A 23,923-nucleotide genomic window follows, 5' to 3' on the forward strand; every position below is an offset into this window, starting at 1 on the left:
AGGGATCTAGATTTTTAAATTACACTTTGCCTAAAGACATTTAGGAGGATGAAATAAAACAATAGAGTTCCCAGAAGAAGTCTTTCTTGTATTGGTTTTATCCTTTTTTTTTTCCTTGTTAAAAAGCAGCCAAAACTAGTGATTTTCTTGATTTGGAAGGATATTTGTGTACATGTACATGTGTGTGTGCACGCACTTGCACCCAAAACATCACTTGAAAATGTCAAATGGATTTGAACTTAAAGATATCTTTAAGAAATTGAAATTCTTACCATTCCACCTGCCAGAAAATGAATCTTCCTACCCTGAGACCCCATTATATCATAAGGAAAGGGAGATGTAAGATCTGGCATGAATGTGCTTTCTTAAGATACAAGCAATTATGTGACTTAAAAAAAAAAACAAAATTTTAAGACATTTTTCAGCTCCTGTTTGGCTTTTTTAAAGAAAAATCTTAGGTGTGTCTGATTGGGTCCATGTACAGATACCCGATGTGAGTAGGTATCCATGGAGACCAGCAGAGGGCGTTGGAATCCCTCTGGAACTGGAGTTACAGATGGCTGTGAGCTACCATGTGGGTGTGGGAACCAAAACCAAGTCTTCAGCAAGGGCAACACGTGCTCTTAATCACTGATCTTAATCACTGAGCCACTTCTCCAGCCCTGAACCTTTTTTTTTCTTCTTCTTTTTTTAATGTGCTGCTGTCCCACACTAACTATTGTTTCCAGGAAATAACTCAAAGGCAAATGTCATTACTTCATTATTTAAGCTAAGGGACATGATCTGGCTTTCAGAATTACACCCTTATTGGATCACAGGATGATATATTTGCTTGAAACACCCATATTTTTAGATTAATAAATCGAGGAAATAGAAGTCATCTCTTTTGTATTGTTGATGTTTTTGCTGAGAAAGTCAACAAAAGGTTATCAAGTTTATAAATAAGTGCAGCATGGAGCTTTTCTGTTTTGTAGAAGCAAACTTTTCCATGAGTAATTTAGTTGAGACACAGACTAGGAACTACCAACCCGTGAAGCATGGATGCAGAGGTAAACTCATAAAAGACCTTTTGCTGTGACCGCCTTCACAGCTCATTACATATATTACAGTAGCAAACATTTGAATCATTTTAATTCCTAGGTCTAAAAGTACGGGAACACCAAAGAGTTGTAAAGCTACAATATAACTGAAATAAAAATACTTTGGCTAAAGCTAGAACTGTCCTATATGAACTTAGAATCACTCTTTAACCTAAGCATTATCAGCACTTTCATGTCACACTGCATCACTGGTACCAGTGCCTTCAAAATTCAGAACACCAATTCCTTGATGTAAGAAGAGTTAGCCTGGGCTACAGAATGAGACCCTGACTCAAAGCAAAAAAAAAAAATCAATTCAGAAGAGCCAATGCACTCCACATTTTCTAATGGTAAAGGCTTCCTGCACTTCTATAGTAATATGATTTAAAAAAAAAAAAAACCCTGGTTAGTAAGGATAAGAGTAAGAAGAAGCCATGGATATCTTGACCATTAATTGCCAAACCACCTCAGATACCTAATGATTTAGCCTCAGTACCACCCTCCACAAAGATAATTAACTTCAGCCTAGCCAATAAATGAGACTAGACATTCAGATTGAAACTGCAGTTTTAAAATAATGTTCTCAAGATTAGTATCTTTCCTCCTTTTGTTACAGAATGTTCCTGATTTATCTTTTAAAATCTGATGAGGGTGGGAGCATCTTACCTCGGTGTTCACATGCTCCCAAGAGATTGATGATGTTTGGATGGTGTCCAAGTTTACAAAGAACCTCCAGTTCTCCCGCGAAGTCCCTGTGATCATCTTTGGAGGCATATTCTAGAAAGAAAGCCAAGGGTTGTTGTAATGTCACCTCATTACACCTTTCCAAAGGGAACTGTCTTGTCTTGGGCCTCAGGACTGCTGGAGCAATTAGTCACCATCAGGGGTTTGGAAACCTGTACTGCCTAAAGCAGAGTTTCTCAGCCTCACCACAGATGATGGGGGCTGGTGTTACTGGGAGCTGCCTTGAGCATTGGAGGATGTTCAGTGACATCCCTGACCTTCATTCGATAGATACCAGCAAACTAACCCATTTCCCTCCCACACAAAACAACTCTGGATGAGAACTACTGCACTTCCTCAGACATATTCTAGGTGTTGTAGAGTCAGGAACTTGAGCTGCAGCTTTCTTATTCTTCCTGTCCTACCTCTTCAGTGGCACTTTGGTGAGAAGGAGAACTATCAGGTTTGGACCAGAGAGAAGACTGATGGCTGATGTTCAAACTGGTGGATCAGCTTTAAGCAAAGGACAGGGTACTGTTGTTGGTCTTTGAAAAGGAGCGTGATCAGGGGCGAGGTGGGTGTTGTATACTAGAACAGGCTTAGAGAGTGTTCCAACTGACCAGGTGGGTCAGGGGCATCTGTAATATGGATGGACTGGACATCCCAGACCCAGTGTCCATTCCTATCATAGGACCTCCGCTCTAGCTTTGGTCCTGAGATCCAATGCCTTGGGATTTCTTAAAAATTAGTGTATTATTCAGGGGCCGCCCTACAATGTGTTTCTCCACCTGTGAAAATGTTCTGCCATGGCACACAGTTAAGCAGCTTTACTTTTTCATAGTACATCAAGAAAAAAGAAAAAAAAAAAACCCAGGTCAGGTAGGAGCCCAATAAAAGCTGATTCCATAAGTCTATGCTCCAAATCTCCTTCCTTCTTACTGTTCAGTGTTCCCTAAATGCTCTGTGATAAAAGCAGAACAAAAGGGGGATTTCTGGCTGTTATGCAAGTGTTTATTTTAAAAATATCACCTCATATTTATACTCTGAGATGGGAGGATTGCCCTAAAATTTAGATTAGTTACAGAGTGAGTTCCAGGTCAGTCTGGGATACACAGTGATACCCTGTCTCAAAGCACTCACTCCAGCACATGCGCTCACAAGACGGGGGGGGGGGGGGGGGCTAAAGAAAGAGACCCATGGACAGAGAGAAACTATCTCTAAGCTTAGATAATATTTTTATTTAGTTCCTGATGTCATAATCCTACCATGGCACATAGCAGATTTAAAGTCAATTCTAACTGTTCAGTAGTATGGTCAAAAAGCATGAAAACCCACAAAATCAACCTCACATGGAAATACAGATGCAAATTATCTGACCTTGTCCAGACTTACTAAGTGAATAACTGAGCATACACAAGGGGAGTGAGGGTGGGTGCAGGGCATCAGTCTGTTTTTTAGCAAGTCTTCTAGGTAACTCTGATGCACACTCAATTTCAAGAATGAGCCCAGTAAGAAACAATGACACTTCCCCCAAATGGGCAGTGAATGGCAGAACAGTAACATTGCCAGATCCTCAGGAACCAGCATTCTGGTGTTTGAGTGGCTCCTCCCTCTGTCCTTAGCATCCTGATGCTGTTTAGCACAAGCTTCACCTTAAAGGAAACAACACCTTCATCTGCACACACAACAAGCACAGCTGATACCAGGGCAACTTCTGGTTTGAAGACTATGTGGCCACAAAGGGAGGATTTCAACAGGAAATAACTGTCTCCTCTCCCGGCAGAAAGGCTGTCTTCCAGACACTGACCTTTCATCCTCTTGATGGCAGCGTCCATCCGTAAGCCATCCTTCTTGATGCGTGCCTTCAGAACCTGGCCAAAGTTGCCCTCTCCAATAACGTCTTGAAACTTGATGTCATTCCAGTCAAGCACAGGATAAATTGTGGGATCCGGATTGTTTTTGGCCTTCCTGTTTAGGGCCAGAGTTCCTGAGTTGAACTGCACAGCTGGTTCTTCTCTCTGGAAAAATATATTTTATCATTTTCATGTCAGGACATTTGTTATCCTAAGGTGCATAATATCTTCTGGTTTGTATCTATCGTGGTGGGAAATAAATCTAACTATAGAATGGGAGCACAAACAGGTTTCTTTTTACAAGCCTGTGCCAATGAAACCACAGCCCACAGTGCTGCATGTATGGGTGCTTGTCCATTAGCAGTGCCTGCAAAGCTGGGGAAGGAGTGATGACAGCCTGAAGGACACATTTGAACCCCACTCTGATAGGAAGAGATCAGTTTGTAGTTCTAGTGGGAAAGTAACTCATGGTAGTCACAGGGCATGTCTCAGTGAGGCTCTTCCTAATGTCATCCTAGGCCTGGTCTCTCCTTGCTACCATCCCATGCTCTCTCATCCTAAGTTTGAATTATACATCCTACCATAGCCCAGAATGACTGGTGCATATAGCAAAACCCAGCATACCTCTTGTTCTCCTGAATACAAGTGGAAACTGGTAGTCTCCTGAAAAATCAGTGATACCATGACAAGCTTCAAAGTACCCCTTCCCCACTCCCATCCTTCCTCTCCAGTAATAGCCTGAGTTGAACCAGCTCTGGCATGGAATCCAACAATGAACTCCCTCTGTCCTCCATGGAAGAGCATCTTGAGGACTCAGACACATGAGTTAGATGTCCTCAGAAGCATGGCACTGTGTTCAGTGATGTACAAAATCAGCAACACTGGACACAGATTTATTCTATAGACCTTGAAGCTATAAGCTTCTGAAATGCCCATGTTCTAGTATTCCAAAAGGCCAAGTGCAATGCATATGCCATAAATCCTGACCACAGATCGTTTGTAGGAAAAGAAGTGCATGCATATATAACTCCTACACACAGGAGGGGGTGGTGGAATTGAGGGAGATATGAGAAGTAGGAAATGGGAACTAAGAATGGGAAAATGTGTGGAAAATCATTTAATGTCACACTTAATTAGGAAATGAACTATGAAATTGTGGTCTGGCTATCCTCATGTCCTTTATCGGAAAAATGTGCAATTCATTCTACTGAAATACTGTCAGGCACCTGACATTTGGGGGAAGGAATCCTGTTTTAGTCCTAGCTCTCTATGTAATTATTAAGTGAATCCTTTTTACTTATAAAGTTCATCTGGTTTGGACAAGAAATTTTATAGTCATATTAGTTGCCTGACAATGATGGAAGACAAAGGAAACAATGAAACTTGCCTATAGGGCTCTTTGCTTATGTACACCTTTAAAGCAAAGGTATCCCTCTATGTAGGCCTGTGCTTATTATCTAGGAAAACAAATGAGACACTACCACATTCTGGAAGGCCTGAGCCATTCTCCTTTGGACGTTTGCTCTCTTCAGTTGCAGCATTATCAGAAAGGCCAGCAGCACCGTGAGGCAGGTCATCCCTGCCGACCCAAGGATGGCTATGAGCAGCATTTTCCTCCCTCCAAAGTCTGCAGAGACTGCGGGGGAACAGAGGTGCAGCAGATGAGTTAGTTTAGGTGGATGATGGGCTAAGACCTTATGTTGGGGAAGACACAGTGTAATGGGAACATAACCACCCAGCCCTGCCACCTGCTTACTCCATATTTCTAAACTCAGTAGAAGTGAATCTAACTCATAGGGCCGTTATGAGATCTCCAGGATTGACAAATGTGCTTTCAAAATGGCTACTAGTTGATGTCATTTGTTAAACTTTGCTTCCAAGTAGGAGCCCATTCCTACTTCCAAGTAGGAGTAGATGAACATTATTGCTGCTTAACTAGTTGTTTAACATTTAGTGATTTGTAGCTCAGTTTCTCTACAAACTCTTTAATATCCTGATGGCAACAGCATAGAGCCCATATGATATGTTATCTTGTTCTGTATTTTCCCTTGTGTAAAGAGTGAGTGGAGAAAACCTGGCGAATATCAAGGCAAGAGTTAGGAAAAAACAAGAAGGAAAAAAAATAAAGCTTTACATTAGGGCTTATGTCAAAATAATCCATTTAAGACTGTTATAAATCTTTCTACATCTTGCCTTTATATCCCAATGAGATTAAACTGAGTATGTTTTAATTAATCACTACACAGATTATGATCACACTTCTTTTTGTTTTTTGGGTTTTTTGTTTTGTTGTTTTTTGAGACAGGGTTTCTCTATGTAGCTTGAGTTGTCCTGGAACTTGCTTTGTAGCTCAGGCTGTCCTCACACTCACAGAGCTCTGCCTGCCTCTGCCTCCCAAGTGCTGGAATTAAAGATGTGGGCTACCATCATCCACAATCCAATTTCTTAAAAGTGTTCTATATGTATCTATCTTTTCTTCTATGTATTGATCACAGAAACACCAAAAGTGGTGAGTGGGTTTGTTTTGTTGTATCTTGGTCTAAAATTTTACATTGTATTTTTATACGTAGCTTGCATTTAGAACCTACGTGTATTTTTACCAAGCTACAACACTTATAAAAATGAAACACTGATAAAGCGTACAATCAAAGAACTATAATACAATGCCCATCCATAATTTGGCAGATACATCATTCCTTGGATATTTCAAAAAACATTCCAGAATCATTAGTGAATATGTAGCTTCTTTTACTGTATTTTAAAACCACATATGACCACAGAGCAAAGAACTATAATATCTTTGGTAAAAAGTAAACTGTAGTTCAAATTATACATTTGCACAACTGCCTATCCCTCTGACAACTCTGACTACATTCTTTTGCATATATAGATCACTGAAGAGTGTCACATGGCACTATTTGCACAGATGAGAAGTATGTCTTCATGCTGTGGCTACATCAATACTGGGCTCTGGAATACACAATTCTATTCAACAGGTTTTACAAATGGCAAGAAATAGGCATAGTGCTCTTGGCATTGTGGAAGGTCAGAGTGCTACAGTTCAAAGAGTTAAGTTTAGTTAGCTTGCATTTAGTACCCACAAGAATTTTAGATTTAGATTAGACAAGAAAGGGAGAAGAAAATTCAGAATACCATAGTGTCATTGAAAATCAAAGAGAATTCATCTCAAGAAAAAAAATAAAATGCAGGGAACCCCTTCCCATTGAAGTATCTATACTATAGCTTGCTTCCCATAAGCAGGATCTATATAGCTCTTTCTCCATACAATTGAAATTTATATTATTCGCATTTTTCTTAGACTATTGGATGGGATGTACTTTGAGGCTACTTAATTCAAAGTTTAATAAGAGAAAATGGATCAGTAGAGATCCTTCTCAAGACATTTTTATTTTCAGGAATTATAGTGATGACACAGTTTACTAGGACAAATGAATGATGATATATGACAGAGATAATAGAGCAAATATTTCAAGACAGGATTCTCTGATGCTGTCCAAAAGTACTCTATAGAAATATCAGTCTACTACCAACCTTGGGATTGTGGAAGCGTCATCAGTTCATGAGAAAAGGCTGGGTTGCTTGATCCTATGTTATTCTCAGCAAAAATATCCACCTGGTATGTAGTCTCTGGCTCTAGGCCCTTGAGCTGGTACTGAGTGATGGTGACATTCTTGATCTTCACGTCAATGTGCTGGTCTTCATTTTTGCCCTGAACCTTATAGCGGATGATAATGGAGGAAATAGAATAGCCATCCACTATTGTCCAAGAAATCATAGCTGTGGAGTCAGTGATGTTGGAGATCTTGATGTTTTCTGGTTGAGGAGGAAGAACTAGAAATTTAAAAAAAGAATTCACTTAAGACCTACTGCCACCTCTTAAATTAATATGCTTTTGAGAGTGGGCTGCTGTCAGCCTATTCACTACCATGAACAGACACACGACTCCTTCACATGCTGACTCCAGTCCACTAGCTAGAGTGTGACTCCCTTAGATGTGAGAGACTGGCCCAGCGGAGAGGGTACTATATATATAATCATCCCCTAAGATTGTCTCCTTACAGTAAAGGAAGGATTGGGGAATTCTTTTGCTTCACAAAAAATCTACAACATTCTTGATGCTGGACAGAATGAAAAGACTAACCGGAATGAAAAGGTTAATATTTACATGGTGCCTAAAATATGCCATGCATCACTCTAATTATCCATGTTTTAACTCATTTTCTCTTCCTTACTGTAAGTACTGAGACATGGAGAGATTTGGGACTCAGTCAAGGTCAACACCACTGTTAGGCAGGAGATACAGATTTCAACTCTGGTAGTCTGGCTCTGGATACCATTGCCTTAGCTATATGGTTATCTTTACCCCAGACACAGTCACAGATAGTAGGCATGCTAGCGTATGTGTAAGAAAATGTGCTAAGCCCTTACAAGACTCTAGAGATTTGAGGGAAGTGAGATCACAGTCCATTCAGGGCCACAGTAAGGGTCAGAACAACACATTCTGAGGTTCCCAGGACAGAATCATCCTTGCGGTTTCCCTGAGACTCCCTTCATAACAATTACGGACTGTGGTGGGCTTTTAAGATAGGTAAACTATAATTGGCTGATGACATCCTCAGGTGATGTCAACACGGGGCAGCACATGGAGCTGGATGGAGGGAATGCAGAGTGTTCATGCTCTACTGGGTGCTGTATACACTCAGTAGGTTCTTTCAGAGGAACTCTACTCATGAGAGTCACTTCTGGACATGTTCCCTAGAACAGCTTTCAACCCTGTGCACACAAGAACATGTATAAGAACAGACAATACAATGTTTTGTTTGTGTGGTAGGATAGCAACATACATGTTAAAAGAAATTGGTAAATGGCATGGTAAAGACTCCCAAGTAAAATGGCAGACTGGAAGCTGCCTGTGTGATGTGATGAAGAGTCGGGATAAAAGAGGAGAGGTGGTTTCAAGTTTCCTTCCTTCTTTTTAAATTGGCTATTTTGTATATTCTTCTGGTTTTGTTTATATGTTTTCATTATTAATCAAACTTTCTTTTTTATGTTCCTTTTTGCTCTTTGTGCCTCCTTATTTTACTAAACTTTTTTTTTTTTTTTTTTTTTTTGCTTATTGGAGTGTTTAATATGGAAGTGGTGGTGCACACTTGAAATCTTGAAATTCTAGCACTCTAGAGTCCAAGAAACGAACATGAGTTAAAAATCAGCCTAAACTGCATAGCAAAACCACAAAAACAAAAACAACTTACATGTATTAGAGTATATAGTGAATGTTATTAATAAAGCAGAAAATGTTATTTTACTAAACTTTGAATAATGTTTTACTTTATTTACTTTATCTGATTCTTAAAAGCTTTTATGTTTTCATTGCTTCCTTTCCTACATTTATCTAATTTTGTTCATGAAGTATTCATTATTGGGAAATCTTTCAATTAAAAGTATGTGTGCATGTATTTGTGGTAGGGGAGGGTGCACATGACTGTTGGCACCTATACATGTGGAGGCTAGAGGTTGGCATCTGGCATCTTCCTAAATCACCCCATACCTTGAGTTTTGAGATGGAGTCACTCACTGGTGAAGTCAGGGATCCTCCTCTCTCTGCCTCCCCAGTGTTGGAATTACAGATGCAACCTACCACACCCAGCTTTTACTGGGTGCTGGGGCTCTGAACCCACATATTTTTTGTAATCTTTTTTTGTTAGTTCAAATTAGGAACAAGCTTGCTTCACATGTCAATCCCTTTTCCCTCTCCCTCTCCTTCCTCCCACCCCTACCCCCAGCCCTCCACCTGCCCCTACCCCATCCACCCTCCACTCCCCAGGCAGGGTAGGGCCCTTGATAGTGGCTCCTCAAAATCCACCACATGATCCTGGGCCCAGCCTAGGCCCTTCCCCATGTGTCCAGGCCGAGAGTGCATCCCTTCACGTGGGATGGGCTCTCAAAGTCCCTTCTTACACCAGGGAAAAATACTAATCCCCGACCAGGGGCCCCCTAGAGTGTGGAGGCCTCATAACTGACATCCATGTTCAGGGGTCTGGATCAGTCCTGTGCTGACCTCCCAGACAGCAGTCTGGGGTCCATGTGCTCCCCCTTGTTCAGGCCAGCTCTGAACCCACATTTTCAAACAAGCACCTGATCAACTGTTCCATCTCTTCCACCCCTAAAAACTGTTTATATACTGCTCTTTTCAGGGTTCCTTCATAATTTCATGCTTCCTTTACTATTCTTCTTTGTCCTTTTTTTAATTAACTCTGCTTCTCTACTTTCCCTTTCACTGGCTCCTCCCTTCATATCGTTCATTTGCTATTTCTACATTTACGCTAATTTTACATAATTTTGACTGTGTAGCACATTCTTAGTGATTTTTTGCCATTTCCTGTCCTATGGTAACTGGTCGTCTGTCCGGTGGTGTAGGAGTGGCCTCTAGTTGATCTAAGGTGCATTTCTATTCCCTATTCAGTTTAGCCCTGCTGCTATTATAAGCAGTTGTTTTTCTCTTTTCTGAGGATTATTGCTTACTGAAAGAATCCTAAATAAAATCAGAAGAGACGTCCTAACCAACAGACAAATAAATTGTACAAGGAAACCCCAAGAAACCTAAAAATGAAAGGCAAAAGGAATCCTTCAAAAGATCATAATGTTGTTATTGCTGAATTCAAAGATACTGTAATGGGTAAAGTACTGGATAAAGAATTCAAAATGTACTTGTAAAAATAACCCATGACCTCAAGGAGGTCAAATAAAGAGATGAGTGAAGCAAGGAGTCCAATTTGGATCCCAAAAATCCCAAAATGGCTGAGAAAATTAGTAACCTGGAAGGAAAAAAGTCAGCAATTTAGGAGAGAAATTCAACATGAAAAGTGAGATGGGCAGGAATGGTAGAACTCAAAAACTCAGCTAATTAACAAAAACACACACACAAAAAAAACAATCCACGGTGGAAAGAACTATCAATAGATTAGACCAAGCAGACATAAAACTATCAGGGATGGAAGACAAAGTAAAGAAAATAATATATTCAAATACCAACTTGAAAAAAATCAGACAATAAAGATGAGCATTTGCCACATAAACATGAACTAAATTTGGATACAGCACCCATGCCAAAAGCCGGGTGTGGCCATGCATACAAATGCAATGCAGTGCTGTGGAGGAGGTAGAAATGAGGATCACTGGGACATGCTGGCCACCAGCCTAACCCCCGCTCAATGGGAGACCCTTTCTTAAAGGAATAAGGCAGAAAACTATAGAGCAGAACACCCAATTTTCTTCTCTGGGTTCTGACACATGCACAGGCACATACACTCATAAACATGTAGGTGTATTATGCGTGTGTGTGTGTGTGTGTGTGTGTGTGTGTGTGTGTGTGTGTGTTCACACACATACAGACAAAATTAGTATGACTGCAACATCTAAGAATCTTAGAATATAATCAAAAGTTCACACCTAAGTAAGCATCCATAGAGTATAAAAAGCTGAAATTAAAGACCAAACACATGGAGACATCTAATTAAAAATTTTTCAGTATTTTTTACCTCAGAAATTACCTCAAATCTAGGAAAGAAATATATGTACAAGCATGGAAATCATTTATAACTTCCAATAGATATGGCCAAACCTTTTCACAACACATTACACTCAGAATGCCCAAAGGACAAAAAAGAATATTAAAAGCTGTCAGAGAAAAATCTCTAATCCATTTACAAAAGAAAATTCATCAGGATAACATGAGACCTCTCAACAGAAGCCCTATAAGTCCCTAAAAGTAAAGAACTGCCGACCAGGATTAGTCTATCCAGAAAACATGTGTCCATAAAATTAACTGACAATGAAATAAGGACATTTCGAGACAAGAACACACTAGGGAAGTTTGTAACTACCAAGACAGTACTGCTAAAGATGTTTAAATGAATACTGTGTACAGAGGAGGAAAAAAGAATTGAGAGCACAGGAAATAATACATTTTATGAGAGCAAAAGTTGAACCAAAGAGAAATAAGAAGGTATCCATCATGCCCCACACTGTATGCCAGTACACCACCAATATGAATAGAGAAGAAGGAAAAGAAATAAACAACCCAACTACCAGAAGAACAACTTGGCTAAGTAATAAGTTTTATCAAATATCTGTCAATGATAACCATAAACATAAATGGTCTTAACTCTCTAATTAAAAATATATAGACTTCCTTAATAGATTAAAAGATAAGATCCAAGTATCTGTTGTCTCCAAGAAATGCATATCACTGGCAAAGAAAACACAGTGAAAGAATGGAGGTTAGTTTATCAAGAATGTCAAAGTTAAAGACAGGCAAGTGTAGCTGTTCTAATAACTGCTTCAGTAGACTTCAAACAAAAATTTATCTTAACTGATAAAGAAACCATTGAGAAGATATAAGTACATTTGCCCCAAATATTGGGACTCCCAGTTTCATAAAGTAAACACTAATGGATATAGAATGACAGGTGGGTCTTGACCCAGAAAGGCAAATATGCTATGTACTCACTCATAAGTAGGTATTAGACATGAAGCAAAGGATAACCAGCCTACAGTCTATAACCACAGAGAACCTAGAAAACAAAGGGGACCCTAAGAGAGACATACATGGATCCGACTAGGAAGGGGAGGTAGACCTGATCTCCTGAAACTTTCATCTGGTAATTGATGCAAGCAGATGCAGAGATTCACAACTAACCACTGAGCCATTCCCCCAGAGTCTAGTCGAGGAGTGGGAGGAGCAATAATATGAACAAAGGGGTCGAGATCATGATGGGGAAACCCACAGAAACAGCTGACCTGAAGTAATAGGAGTTCACTGGCTCCCGAGTGACATCTGCAGAACCTGCATAGGACCAAATGAGGCCCCATGAATGCAGGTGACATTAGGTAGCTTGGGAAGTTTGTGGGGCCACTGGCAGTGGGAATAGGATCTATCCCTAATGAATGAATTGGCTTTTTGGAGCCCATTTCCTATGAAGAGATATCATGCTCAGTCTAGACACGTGGGGGGGGGGTTGGTACTGCCTCAATGTGGTGATGGGACAGAATTCACTGACTCTGCATTGGAGGCCTTACCCTCTCTGAGGAGCAGATGGGGGGGGTGAAATGAGGGGAAGGTGGGGGAAGAAGGGAGGGAGGGGAACTGGGATTAGTATATGAAAGTAAAAATAAAATAAAATAGATTCCGGGGGCTAATTAGATATCTTAAGAAGTAAATGCTGCCAAGCCTGAAAAACCTGAGTCCAATCTCTAGGACCCACATGGTAGAAGGTAAAAGACAAGTGATGCAATTTGTTCTCTGACTTGTACACACACACACACACACACACACACACACACACACACACACACACACACAAATAAATGCTTTAAAATTAGATTCCAAAGAACTCTAGAAGATTATTAGAGCATACTTTGAAAACTTGTATTCTTTTGTTAGTTTGTTTTTCTTTTTTGAGGCAGAGTTTCTCTGTGTAACAGTCCTGGCTGTCCTGGAACTCACTATGTAGACTAGGCTGGCCTCAAACTCATAGAGATCTGCTTGTCTCTGCCTCCAAAGTGCTGGGACTAAAGACCTGCACCACACCACCTGGTGACAACTTGTATTCTTTAAAAACCTGAAAATATAGAATAAATTGATACATTCTTATGACTTACCAAATTAAATCAAGAAGCTACAAATAGCACAAAAAGATCTATAACAAGCAATGAAATTATACTAGTAATAGTCTTTCAACAAAGAAAAACTTAGGACCAGACAGACCCAACACTGAATTCTACCAACAATTTACCAACGAGCTGACATTAATACTACTCAAATTGTTTAATAAAATATAACCGGAAAGAACACTATGAAACTCCTTCTACAAGTTGGTATTAAAATAATATCCAAAATATGTAAAACAAACACACACACAAAAAAAACTATAGACAAATTTCTCTGATGAGCTTAAATGCAAAAAATCTCAATAAAACACCTCAAGCTGAGTTCAAGAACATATTAAGAAGTACTGTGGCAAAGTGGTTTCATTCCAGGGATACAGGGATTGCTCAAATATATTAGTAAGCATAAAACAGTACACAAATAGACTTAAGAATAGAAATTACACACTGATCTCAGAAAAGACATTTGGTAAGTCCCAACCCCCTTCATGGTAAAAGCCCTGAAGAAAGTAGAAATAGAAGGAACAAATCTTAATATAGTTAAAGGTTATCTATAACCAACATTACATTACACAGGCAAATGCTAATTTTTTTCTCTAAGATTAATAATGAGGCAAGACCTTCCATGCACTTCATTCTTAAGTACTTCAAGTCTTGCTGGGCAGTGGTGGCAAAAGCCTTTAATTCCAGTACTAAGGAGGCAGAGACAGGTGGATCTCTATGAGTTTGAGGCCAGCTTGGTCTATAGAGCTAGGTCCAGGACAGGGCTGTTACACAGAGAAATCTTGTCTCAAAAAACTGAAAACCAAAACAAACAAACAAAAAAAAATCCTTCAAGTCTTAGTAAGACAAGGAAAGAGATATAAATAGAAATGTAAAAATCCAATTATCCCCATTTGTAGATAGCATGATCTTCTACTTTAAGCGTCTTAGCGATCCCAAATGGAAACAGATGAGATTACCACTTTCAAACAAGTAACAACATACAAAATAAACACACAAATCTAAATTAACAAATCAGGATGTGGGGATGTAGCTCAGTTGGTTGAGAGCTCACCTAGCATGCATGAAGCCCTGTGTTCTATCCCCAGCACTATATGAACTGGGTGTGATGACACATGCCTGAATTCCAGGACTCAGTTCAGGAGGTAGAGGCAGGAGGATCAGAAATACAAGGTCATCTTCAGCTTTATAGCAAGTGCAAGGCCAATCTGTAATACATGAAACTCTGTCTCAAACCAACAGCATAACTCATCATTTCCTATATACCAATAGTGAACTCGCCAAGAAAAAAGAATTCCACTCATGGTAGTTTCAAATAAATTAACTAGGAATAAACCTAATAAAGAGGTGAAAGACCTCTACAATGCAAACTTTAAAACACCAAAGAAGCTGACAACACTACAAAAATCAAAGGACCTCTCATGCTTACAAATTGACAGTGTGAAAATGGCTATATGACCAAAAACAATCTACAGATGCGATACAGTCCTTATAAAAAGTCTAATAACACTTATCATAGAACTGTGGGGAAATGCCTAAAGTTATATGGAAGCACAAAAGACCTCAAATAGCCACAGAGCCACAATTACAAAAGTAGCATGGCACTGGCACCAAAACCAGACATGTGGATAAATTAACTAGAACAGAGAACTCAGAAGAAAACCTACATAACTACAACCAACTAACATTTGACAAAGTTAGAAAGTGCACACTGGAGAAAAGACAGTCTCTGTAGCAAATGATGCTATGGAAACAATATGAAGGTCAATTTCTATGTCTCACCTTGTGGAAAAAAATTAATTCAAAATGGATTAAAGACCATGTGAGGTCTAAAACTCTCAAACTGCTACAGAAAAACAGGGGAAAACTTCAGGCAAGGGCTTTCTCAAAAGGATGCTAGTATCGTAAAAACCAGTCTAAAATTTGATAAAAAAAAAAAAAGGATTGCATGAAATTTAAAAGCTGTGCAGCAAAGGAAGCAATCTGTAGGAGGAAGAGACAGGGCAAAAAATGAAAAAAATCTTTGCCAATTACACATCTGACAATTTGCCAAATGTCCACAATCTGTAAAGAATTAAAATCATTAAACATTAAGAAAACCCCAACTACCAAATCGGCAAGTTGGCTAATAAAATGAGCAGGAAACCTCAAATACCCAGTTGGTAAGGAGGCTAATGAGATGAGCAGACATTTCTCAAAAGAATGCATTCAAATGACCAGTGAATATTCAAAAACACGTTCAGCATCCTTAGCCATCAGGGAAATGCAGATTAAAGCTGTGTTGAGATCCAACCTTACCCCAGTTAGCAGAATGGCTGCCATCAAGAAACTAAATGACAAGTTCTGTCGGGAATGTAGAAAAGAGCAACTCCTATCTACCGGGAGCAGGAGCACAAACCTGTGCAGCTACTATGAAAAAGAGAATGCTGGTTCCAAAACGGAATCTCAAAACTATCGTCTAAGCTGGGTATGGTGACTCATGCCCATAATCCTAGCCCTCAGAAGGCTGGGACACGAGGATCGCCATGGATTTTAGGTCAAACTGGGCAAAGAACAATGATATGTATATATATATATATATATATATATATATATATATATATATATATACATATATATATATATTATGTATGTATGTATGCAAACATCATAATAAAACCCACTATTTTATATGCTATCTAAAATAATGTCTATAGGAATGGAGAGATGGCTTAGCAGTTAAGAGCACTGGCTACTCTTCCAGAAGATCTGTGTTCAGTTTCCAGCACACACATGACATCTAACAACTGTGATAACTCCAGTCCAAATTGGATGTCCTCTTTGGCCTCCACAGGCACTGAACACATTTGCTAGACAGACATAAATGCAGACAAAATGCCCATACACATAAAATAAAAATAAAATAAAATCTCAATGTGTGTGTGTGTATGTGCGTGTATGTGTCTTTTGTTATCGTTAAAAGTACATATGAAAGTATGATAGCTGTTCATTCTCTGGGTTGTGTTAGTCTTTACACTATTCTATAACTTCTAACTTTCACACAAATACATAAATATGTGTATGTTTATGAATATATAATGTATCTATATCTATATCTATATCTATATATATGCAATATGAGTTATTCTGGTTGTTTTTTTTTTGTCAACTTGACATAAGCTAGATTTATCTGAGAAGAGGGACCCACAATTGAAAAAATGCTTCCAAAAGGTTGGCGTAAGGCAAGCCTGTGAGACATTTTCTTAATTAGTATTGATTTGTGAAGGCCCAGCCCCATTGTGGGTGGGACCACACACCTGAGCAGGGGCACCCCTGACCCCCTGAGTTGTGTATGAAAGCAGGCGAGCAATCTTAGAAGTCAGCACTGTTCCTCCATGGCCTCTACTTTAGTTCCTGCCTCAAATGCCTGCCTTGGTTTCCCTCAGCAGACTGCAACAGGGGTATGTAAGCCAAATAAACCCTTCCCTCCCAATTTGCTTTTGGTTATGGCATTTTATCACTACAATAGTAACCCTAACTATGACAATGATGAGTAATCCCTAAACACTGGCAAAACAGTGCCTATTTCCATGAGTCACTGGTATAAGAAGGTATTATTGAGGAAATATGGAGCTGTTTCTCCTACATGTTACTGAGCAAAGAGAACCAGCTGCAGCAGACAGCCTTGACTTTGGGGCTGGTGAATACCATGCAGCAGGTGGTATGACCAACAGGTATCTCTAGCCCATCTTTCCAAGGCTTCAGATTGCAAAGACATGGTCCTCATTGCATAAAACAAGTTAGACTCACTGTGCAAAGACAGAAAAGTTTCAATAATACAAAGAACCTTGGGGTTTCAAATAATCAATCTAAATACAGAAAAGCTTGGACTCAAGACATTTTTAAGGAAAAGAGGTTTTTACTGCTCTCATAAATATTTTTAACTCTGATAACAGTATGTTATGAAGAATTTCCAAAGCAAATCATTTTGTTTATAAAATTGGGAAAGATAAATTCATCATGAATCAGCATCCATGTATGTAAAGATATATAATAATGGTAATCCTTGGAAACTGTCCTGTAGCTGTTAAAGCCCTAGAGAACTTTATTATTGCTACTGAGATTCTTGATACTAATAAACAACTCCATAATAAGGACAGACAAACTGTAGCATGGTCTTGCCCAAATCCCAGTGGGCTCTTCTAGTATAACACTGAAGGACATTAAGATGACTCCATGGACACTAATTAACCTTCATTCACACAATCAATGTCCTTATGACCTTTAAGGACTTGTGCTAGATGTTAAGTTCAAATGACAGTAGGCGAATGTTGCCGGGTGAGGCAGGGGCAACACCAGTTACTTACTGTCACTAAGGGTCCAGGCGGTGAGATCTTCACTCCACTCCCCCTGGGCCTTGGTGTTGACTCTAGCTCGGACAATGTACTGCTCCCTGGGGTTTAAGTTGTTCAGTAGCACCGAGGTCAGGTTCCCTGGCACTTTGATGTTCTGCTGATCACTTTTTTTTTGCATGGACCTCCTCTCAACTTCGACATAGACTTCATCTTTTGAGATTGGAAATATTGGTTGCCAGGTCAAATTTAGAGTCGTCTGGCTTTTTGGCAGGAGACTGAGACCTCTTGGAGGAGGGAGTCCTAGAAGTTACCAGAAGATGGTTATTTTCATATTGGGTAGAAGCAATGACAGCTCCAGAGGTTATTTGCAAAGAATAACCTTTGCTTCTAGAATAACAAAAAACATCTACAGGCTACCAAAAAAATCACAAGCCAGCAGCCATGATACTTCCCTCCTAACACAACAGAAAATCTTTGACGTAATTTTTGCATATACCTTGGATACTTTCAATGTAGAAATACAGCCTCTTGAGAACAACTTGCAACATGAGTAACATTTTCAAGAGCCTTAAAAATGTCTATCTGCTTTGGCCTTAACACCTGACTACCAGGGGTTTATCCTGAGGAAATAAATATTCCAAACGAAGATGAAAATATCTGTGCATAGGGATATTCATTACAGCATTGCTTATAACAGTAAATGACTGGGAGAGAGCAACTCTCCAAAGTTCTTTAATGAAATTATAGAGCCATTCCAGGGTTGCTATAAATGAATAAGAACAGGAGCTCAATAAAAGTAATGGAAACTTCCTCAAGGTCACGGCAGAGAGACTGACAGAAATGGACACAGTAGGTTTTGTTTCATTACCATTTGAGAAAGAATGTCAGGTCCCTTCCTCCCAGCAAGGAGAATTTCAGGTATCACATCCGCTATGGCAAGTAGCTAGTCTTAACCCCATTTTGATCATGTTGCAGTACCAGCTATAAACACCTCATGCCTGGCCACACTTACCCAGGAACCTGGAGTACCAGAGAAGTTGCCAAAAGAAATAATAGTTTTTTAGAATTATAGAGACAGGAGCATCCCACTTTTACTTTGCAATCAGGTCAAATTCATAACCTAAATTCACTTGTAAAATGGCACAGCCAGACTCATCTTTATCAGTGGTGGTCACAGCACACGAATAGACAGTGTGCCCATGATATTAAACTCTTATATGCAATATAGTCTAATAGGACTCATATTTGAAGAAAAAAAGCTCACCCCCTGCTCTTTTGGTGTGACTTAAAAAAAAATTTGAAAAATACTTCAAACTCCTAGTGAAAGGCTCCTCTCAGGAGCCTTCCCAGCTCTAAGTGTTCGAAGACAAATGAGGACTGGCAGTTGGACACATGTTTGCTGGGCATTTTGTAAACGTCTTACTGTCTCTATCACTAGAATCTAGGAAAATGAAGAGAGGTGATCTCTTCCTTTTGCTAGCCTCTAGAGTTTGAATCCCTCAGTAGATATATAGACAGCATATAAAGACACAACACAGGCAAGTGTCTGCAAACACTTGTAAAATTCCTCAGCCTCTGCATTGGGTAGTGGGAGGACCTTCAAACGCAGCCATCTCTACTTTAGCTTCCCTTTGAGGATGTAGTTACCCTTCACCCAGCTTTGGCTGTTCTTTTCTCTCTCTGCAATGATATCAGAACATGTGTTCCTCCCCCCACCCCCACCCCCAGCCTCTCCAGCCTTCCCCCACCTCAGTTAAAACAAACAGTGTAACTGCCAGATGAATTGAAAAGCAAGCATCAGCAGAATTCACTTGGTGGGAAACGGGGACCTTCAAGAGTTCCCTTTCCATTGCCCCCAGAAGTACTTTGAAATATTCCAAGAGGCCTCTGAATGCATCCTGGCTGAGGACTGGAGGCAGTGCCGCAGGTCTGGAGAGTTCTTTATGTTCAGTACCATGAATACTTTCCGTTTGAGTCAGATTGTGACCTTCCTCTTTTGATTCAATTCTGAACTAAGGGAGAATTAACTGCTACACGCACCTTAGTGTAGTGCAATGACATAGTCAGGGCTCCCTTACTCTTGCGCCTCGATACCTTTATTCTCCCTATAGAGTTTGTGCTATATTTTTTTATTATGATGGGTTGCCATTTCTTGCTGTCACCTTAGAAGTGACTAGAGAGTTTACAGAGAAATAGAGGTCAGAGGCTACAAGAAATGGAGAAGGACAGTGGAAGTATTAAGGTGAGAGTTGGTGGGGAACCTGGGACTGTAGAGACAAGGTTTAAGGGGTGAGAGCTGTGCTTGCAAGGACTATGAGGCCCAGTTGTCAGAAGCCCATGGGAGCTATTAAGATAAAGTATCTGGCAGCTAAACAGCCAAAGCTGGAGAACTATATAGCTGCTAGGTGTTGGTACACTAAACCCTAGGCCATGTGCCTCTGCCTTAAGGGCCTAGAGCAACCAGCCTCTGACTCTGATCTATGGGGCTTGAAGCTAAAAGCTTCTGTGTCTGGAAGCTATTGTAGTTTGGATGCCAACTGTCCCCTGGAAAGCTTATGTACTGGAGGCTTAGCTTTTGGACATTCTAGAATACTGAGAAGTAAAACCAAACTTACTGGATATGGGTACTTAGATTTTGGGAGCCTTGCCTTGTCCTCTACCTTGCTCTTCATGTCCACTGTAAAAGGAAGAAGATCCCTCTGCCACAGACTGCCTCCACCAGTATGTTCTGCCTATGCAGACAAAGTGAGTGACCACAGAGCGAATCTTCTGAAACCATAAGCCAAAACACACCTTTCCTTCCTAAGATGTCGTCTTGGGAATTTGTTCTGAGTGACAAGGAAGCTAATGAAGAGCTAAACAGTTATGACCTGCTATATAAAGTAAGCACACAGAACTTGTAACTATAAAACACTCGTCAGGAGATAGAAAAGAATGATTAAACACGGAATGAGTCAAAGGACAGGACCGAGAATATTATAAAGGTCACTCTAGTGTTTCAGAGGAGGGTATCAAGTAGCAAGAAGCTGGAATGCAGGTTAGCATCAAGGAGTATGCACACATCAAGAGCTCCTCCATTCACACAGTGGGAGGCCAGTACATAATGAATAACACTAGTTAATCAAGAAATGTTCTACAGGTGTGACTCATACCTGTAACCAGCACTGAGAGACTGAAGCTTGAGAATTACCACAGTTAGAGGTCAGTATGGGCTATATTGTGAATTCCAGGTCTGGACTGTAGAGTGAAACCCTACAGAGAGAGAGAGAGAGAGAGAGAGAGAGAGAGAGAGAGAGAGAGAGAGAGAGAGAGAGAGACAGAGAGAGAGACAGAGACACACACACACATACACACACACATACACACACACACACACACACACACAGAGAGAGAGAGAGAGAGAGAGAGAGAGAGAGAGAGAGAGAGAGAGAGAGAGAAGCCCTAACTGTTGAACCATACCCTTGCTTCAAACCTATTGGATCAAAAATTCAGGATGGATGGGTGCTGGAGAGATAGTCCAGGGGTTAAGGGCACTGGTTTTTCTTCCAGAGGAGTCTAGCTTGATCTCCAGAACCCACATGGTGGTTCACAACAGGCTGTAACTCTGGTCCCAAGGCATCTGATGCCCTCTGGCTTCCACAGACACTGCATGAATGTACTGCACAGATAGGCATGCAGGCAAAACACCCATACACGCAAAACAATAACACAAAAGTTTTAAAGGTTCTGGGGGTAGGATCCAGCAATTTGTTTTAACAAACTCTTCGTGTAATTCTGATGGATCCTACTGTTCGAGCCACTGACTTAGCAACATGAAGGCAAACACCGAAAGAAACAGCTTACCATAGAAACCAAGGCTGATAGGAAGCAGGGCTGGGGGAGGTGGGGGTGGAGCAGAGGAGGACTGTTCTTCAGACAAAAGCCTTTCCTTCTATTTGATGTTTGAACTACGGGCATGGATGACTTTGAAAAATAGAAATTTTATTTTTTTAAAAAAATAAATAAACGAATTTCTGAAGCGTGTTTGTGGCAGAAGCCTGGTATGGCCCCTTGGGATGGCAACAGGAAGCTGGGGGTGATATACAGAAGTCAAGGCTCAACACAGTGGCTGCTAAGTAAATCTCAAGCCCTCAGGGGTGGCCTTGGCTTCCTGGAGGCTCATCTGCTTCCTCCTCTGTCCCCCTAGATGGCCACAGTCCCCCTCCCCCAGGGAGACAGACCAACAGTCCAGCCCAAATAAAGGATCTGTTTGGCTTGAAGTTTCGAGTCTTCCTGTCACTTTCCCACCCATTCCACAGCAAACTCCTTCCACCTCCATCCCCACCCACCCACTCACCCGACACCACCCTTCCTGGTCTTCCTTCCTCTTTCCCCTTCCTCCCGCTCCCACCCAGCTCAGGAATAAATGTCTGTTGGCTTCAACTGACCGACAGACGCTGTTGTGAATCGTCTCACAGGTCCAGGATGCCCTTCTCCACCCTCTCCGGGACGGGCCAGCTGCACACACAGCTCATAGTCAGTCTGAGGCTCCAAGTAGTTGAGTGTGACAATCTCATTCATCACTGGGAGGAGAGAAAGTCCAGAAAGCTTCCATTTGCATCCTGTTATGTTCCTTAAACCACCAGAGTGGCTGCTATTGCAAAGGGAACTAAATTAGGTTTTTTAAGAGCAGTATCTTGGTGAAATAAAGAGATAATTTTCATCTTCAAGGAGGTACAGTTTCCAATGTAAGGGAAATTAGACCTCTGAATGGGTATGTCCAGGTTTTAATGTATACATTAGCATGTAAATTTCTAAGCCGCGTATACATTTCTGTTCTAGTGTTTTTACATTTTCAATTGCAATATTAAACCTCATAGATCTACCACACAGGATGGCAGACTTGGAAGGCTAATTTGCATAATACAAAATAAGGTTATTTTCACTGTTTCCAAGGACACACACTGATTGCAATTAAGTCATCAAGAGAAAAAAGGCCCAGAAGGTTTTTGTTTAATGTTACCAGACAATGGATCTCTAATAGTCATATCCTCACAACGAAGGGTTCTAGAGCCTCTTAAAAAACAGTTTCCACTAATAGCTGGCCTGTGCTTTTCTCTTAGCCATTTGTTTTGTCAGTTTCTTTATACCTATGGATATAGCAAAGTTCAACTTCTGACTTACCTTAGATAAATTGCTAATGGATAAGAAAAATGGGAACTATGTTTAACAGTTGTTAGAAGATCATTTTTATTATTAACTGCCTCTCTCTCTCTCTCTCTCTCTCTCTCTCTCTCTCTCTCTCTCTTTCTCACACACACACACACACACACACACACACACACACACCACCTACTGATGTTGGAAACAGAAAATCCACAAAACAACCTTAGATCCTTGAAATTGCACATGTGGGCTGGATCTACAATGGAGTCTGAAGAGTTTAGTAATAAATAACGTCACTTTATTCAGTGTATCAAGCTTAGATGAATTACTGAGTTAAGCCCCTCCTTTATGATAATATTTTTAGTTGTCTTTGTTTATTTTTGTGTGTATGTAAGTGTAGTATGTGGGTGCTTGGTGCCCATGGAGGTCAGAAGAGTGCATCCAATCCTCTGGGACTGGAGTAATGAATAAATTTGAGCCACTGTATGGATGCTGCAACTGAACTCAGGCCCCTTCTCTGCATCAGCAAAAGTGTTCTTAACCACTGGGCAAAGTATCTGACCCTCTTTTTCTAACTTTCTCAAGTGTCTACATACAATGAAACAAAGGAAGTTTAAGGGAAACATTAGGCATAATTTTACTAAATTAGGAGTGGAAAGATCCACATTGCCCACTAGCAGGGTAATGATGGGTCTGCCTGCAAGACAGCCCAGTTACAACAGCATGAGCAACTGGAAACTCTCGATTTCTAATTTACATTTGTTTTTAAGTTATGGTTTTACGTTATCATTTATTTACATTAGCAAATAAAACTAATATATGTTTTAAGGCACATTTACCCTTTTCATGACATTCATAACCTTTTGTCTCAGTTTGCTGCATTCTTTTTCTTTCCAGAAGCAGGCCACTTTTATCGTCCCGTCCCGTCCCGTCCCGTCCCCCCCCTCCCCCCCCCCCGCTTTTTCCCTCCTGTCTGCCACAGACTAAACTTTTCCAGGTTCAAATTTTTATAAAAACCCTCTGTGTTAGGCGTATTTGGGATGAAACAAGGTAGGAAACAAGAAGGGAGAAAATCTAGCATAGCAGAAATAATTGCTCT

The 23,923-nt window shown here is 40.3% G+C and overlaps 1 protein-coding gene across 1 annotated transcript in view; it reads right to left on the reverse strand.

Moving 5' to 3' along the window:
- Tek (TEK receptor tyrosine kinase) overlaps nt 1-23,923 on the reverse strand; it is a 73,136-nt gene that overhangs the window by 13,916 nt on the left and 35,297 nt on the right. The window contains 8 exon segments of the mRNA XM_035438672.1: nt 1,746-1,856; nt 3,610-3,820; nt 5,137-5,221; nt 5,223-5,265; nt 5,268-5,291; nt 7,208-7,507; nt 17,692-17,979; nt 22,107-22,241. Coding sequence (XP_035294563.1) covers nt 1,746-1,856; nt 3,610-3,820; nt 5,137-5,221; nt 5,223-5,265; nt 5,268-5,291; nt 7,208-7,507; nt 17,692-17,979; nt 22,107-22,241 — 1,197 coding nt within the window.

This window comes from Cricetulus griseus, chromosome 2 (genome assembly GCF_003668045.3).
Source record: "Cricetulus griseus strain 17A/GY chromosome 2, alternate assembly CriGri-PICRH-1.0, whole genome shotgun sequence".
Taxonomy (NCBI): domain Eukaryota; kingdom Metazoa; phylum Chordata; class Mammalia; order Rodentia; family Cricetidae; genus Cricetulus; species Cricetulus griseus.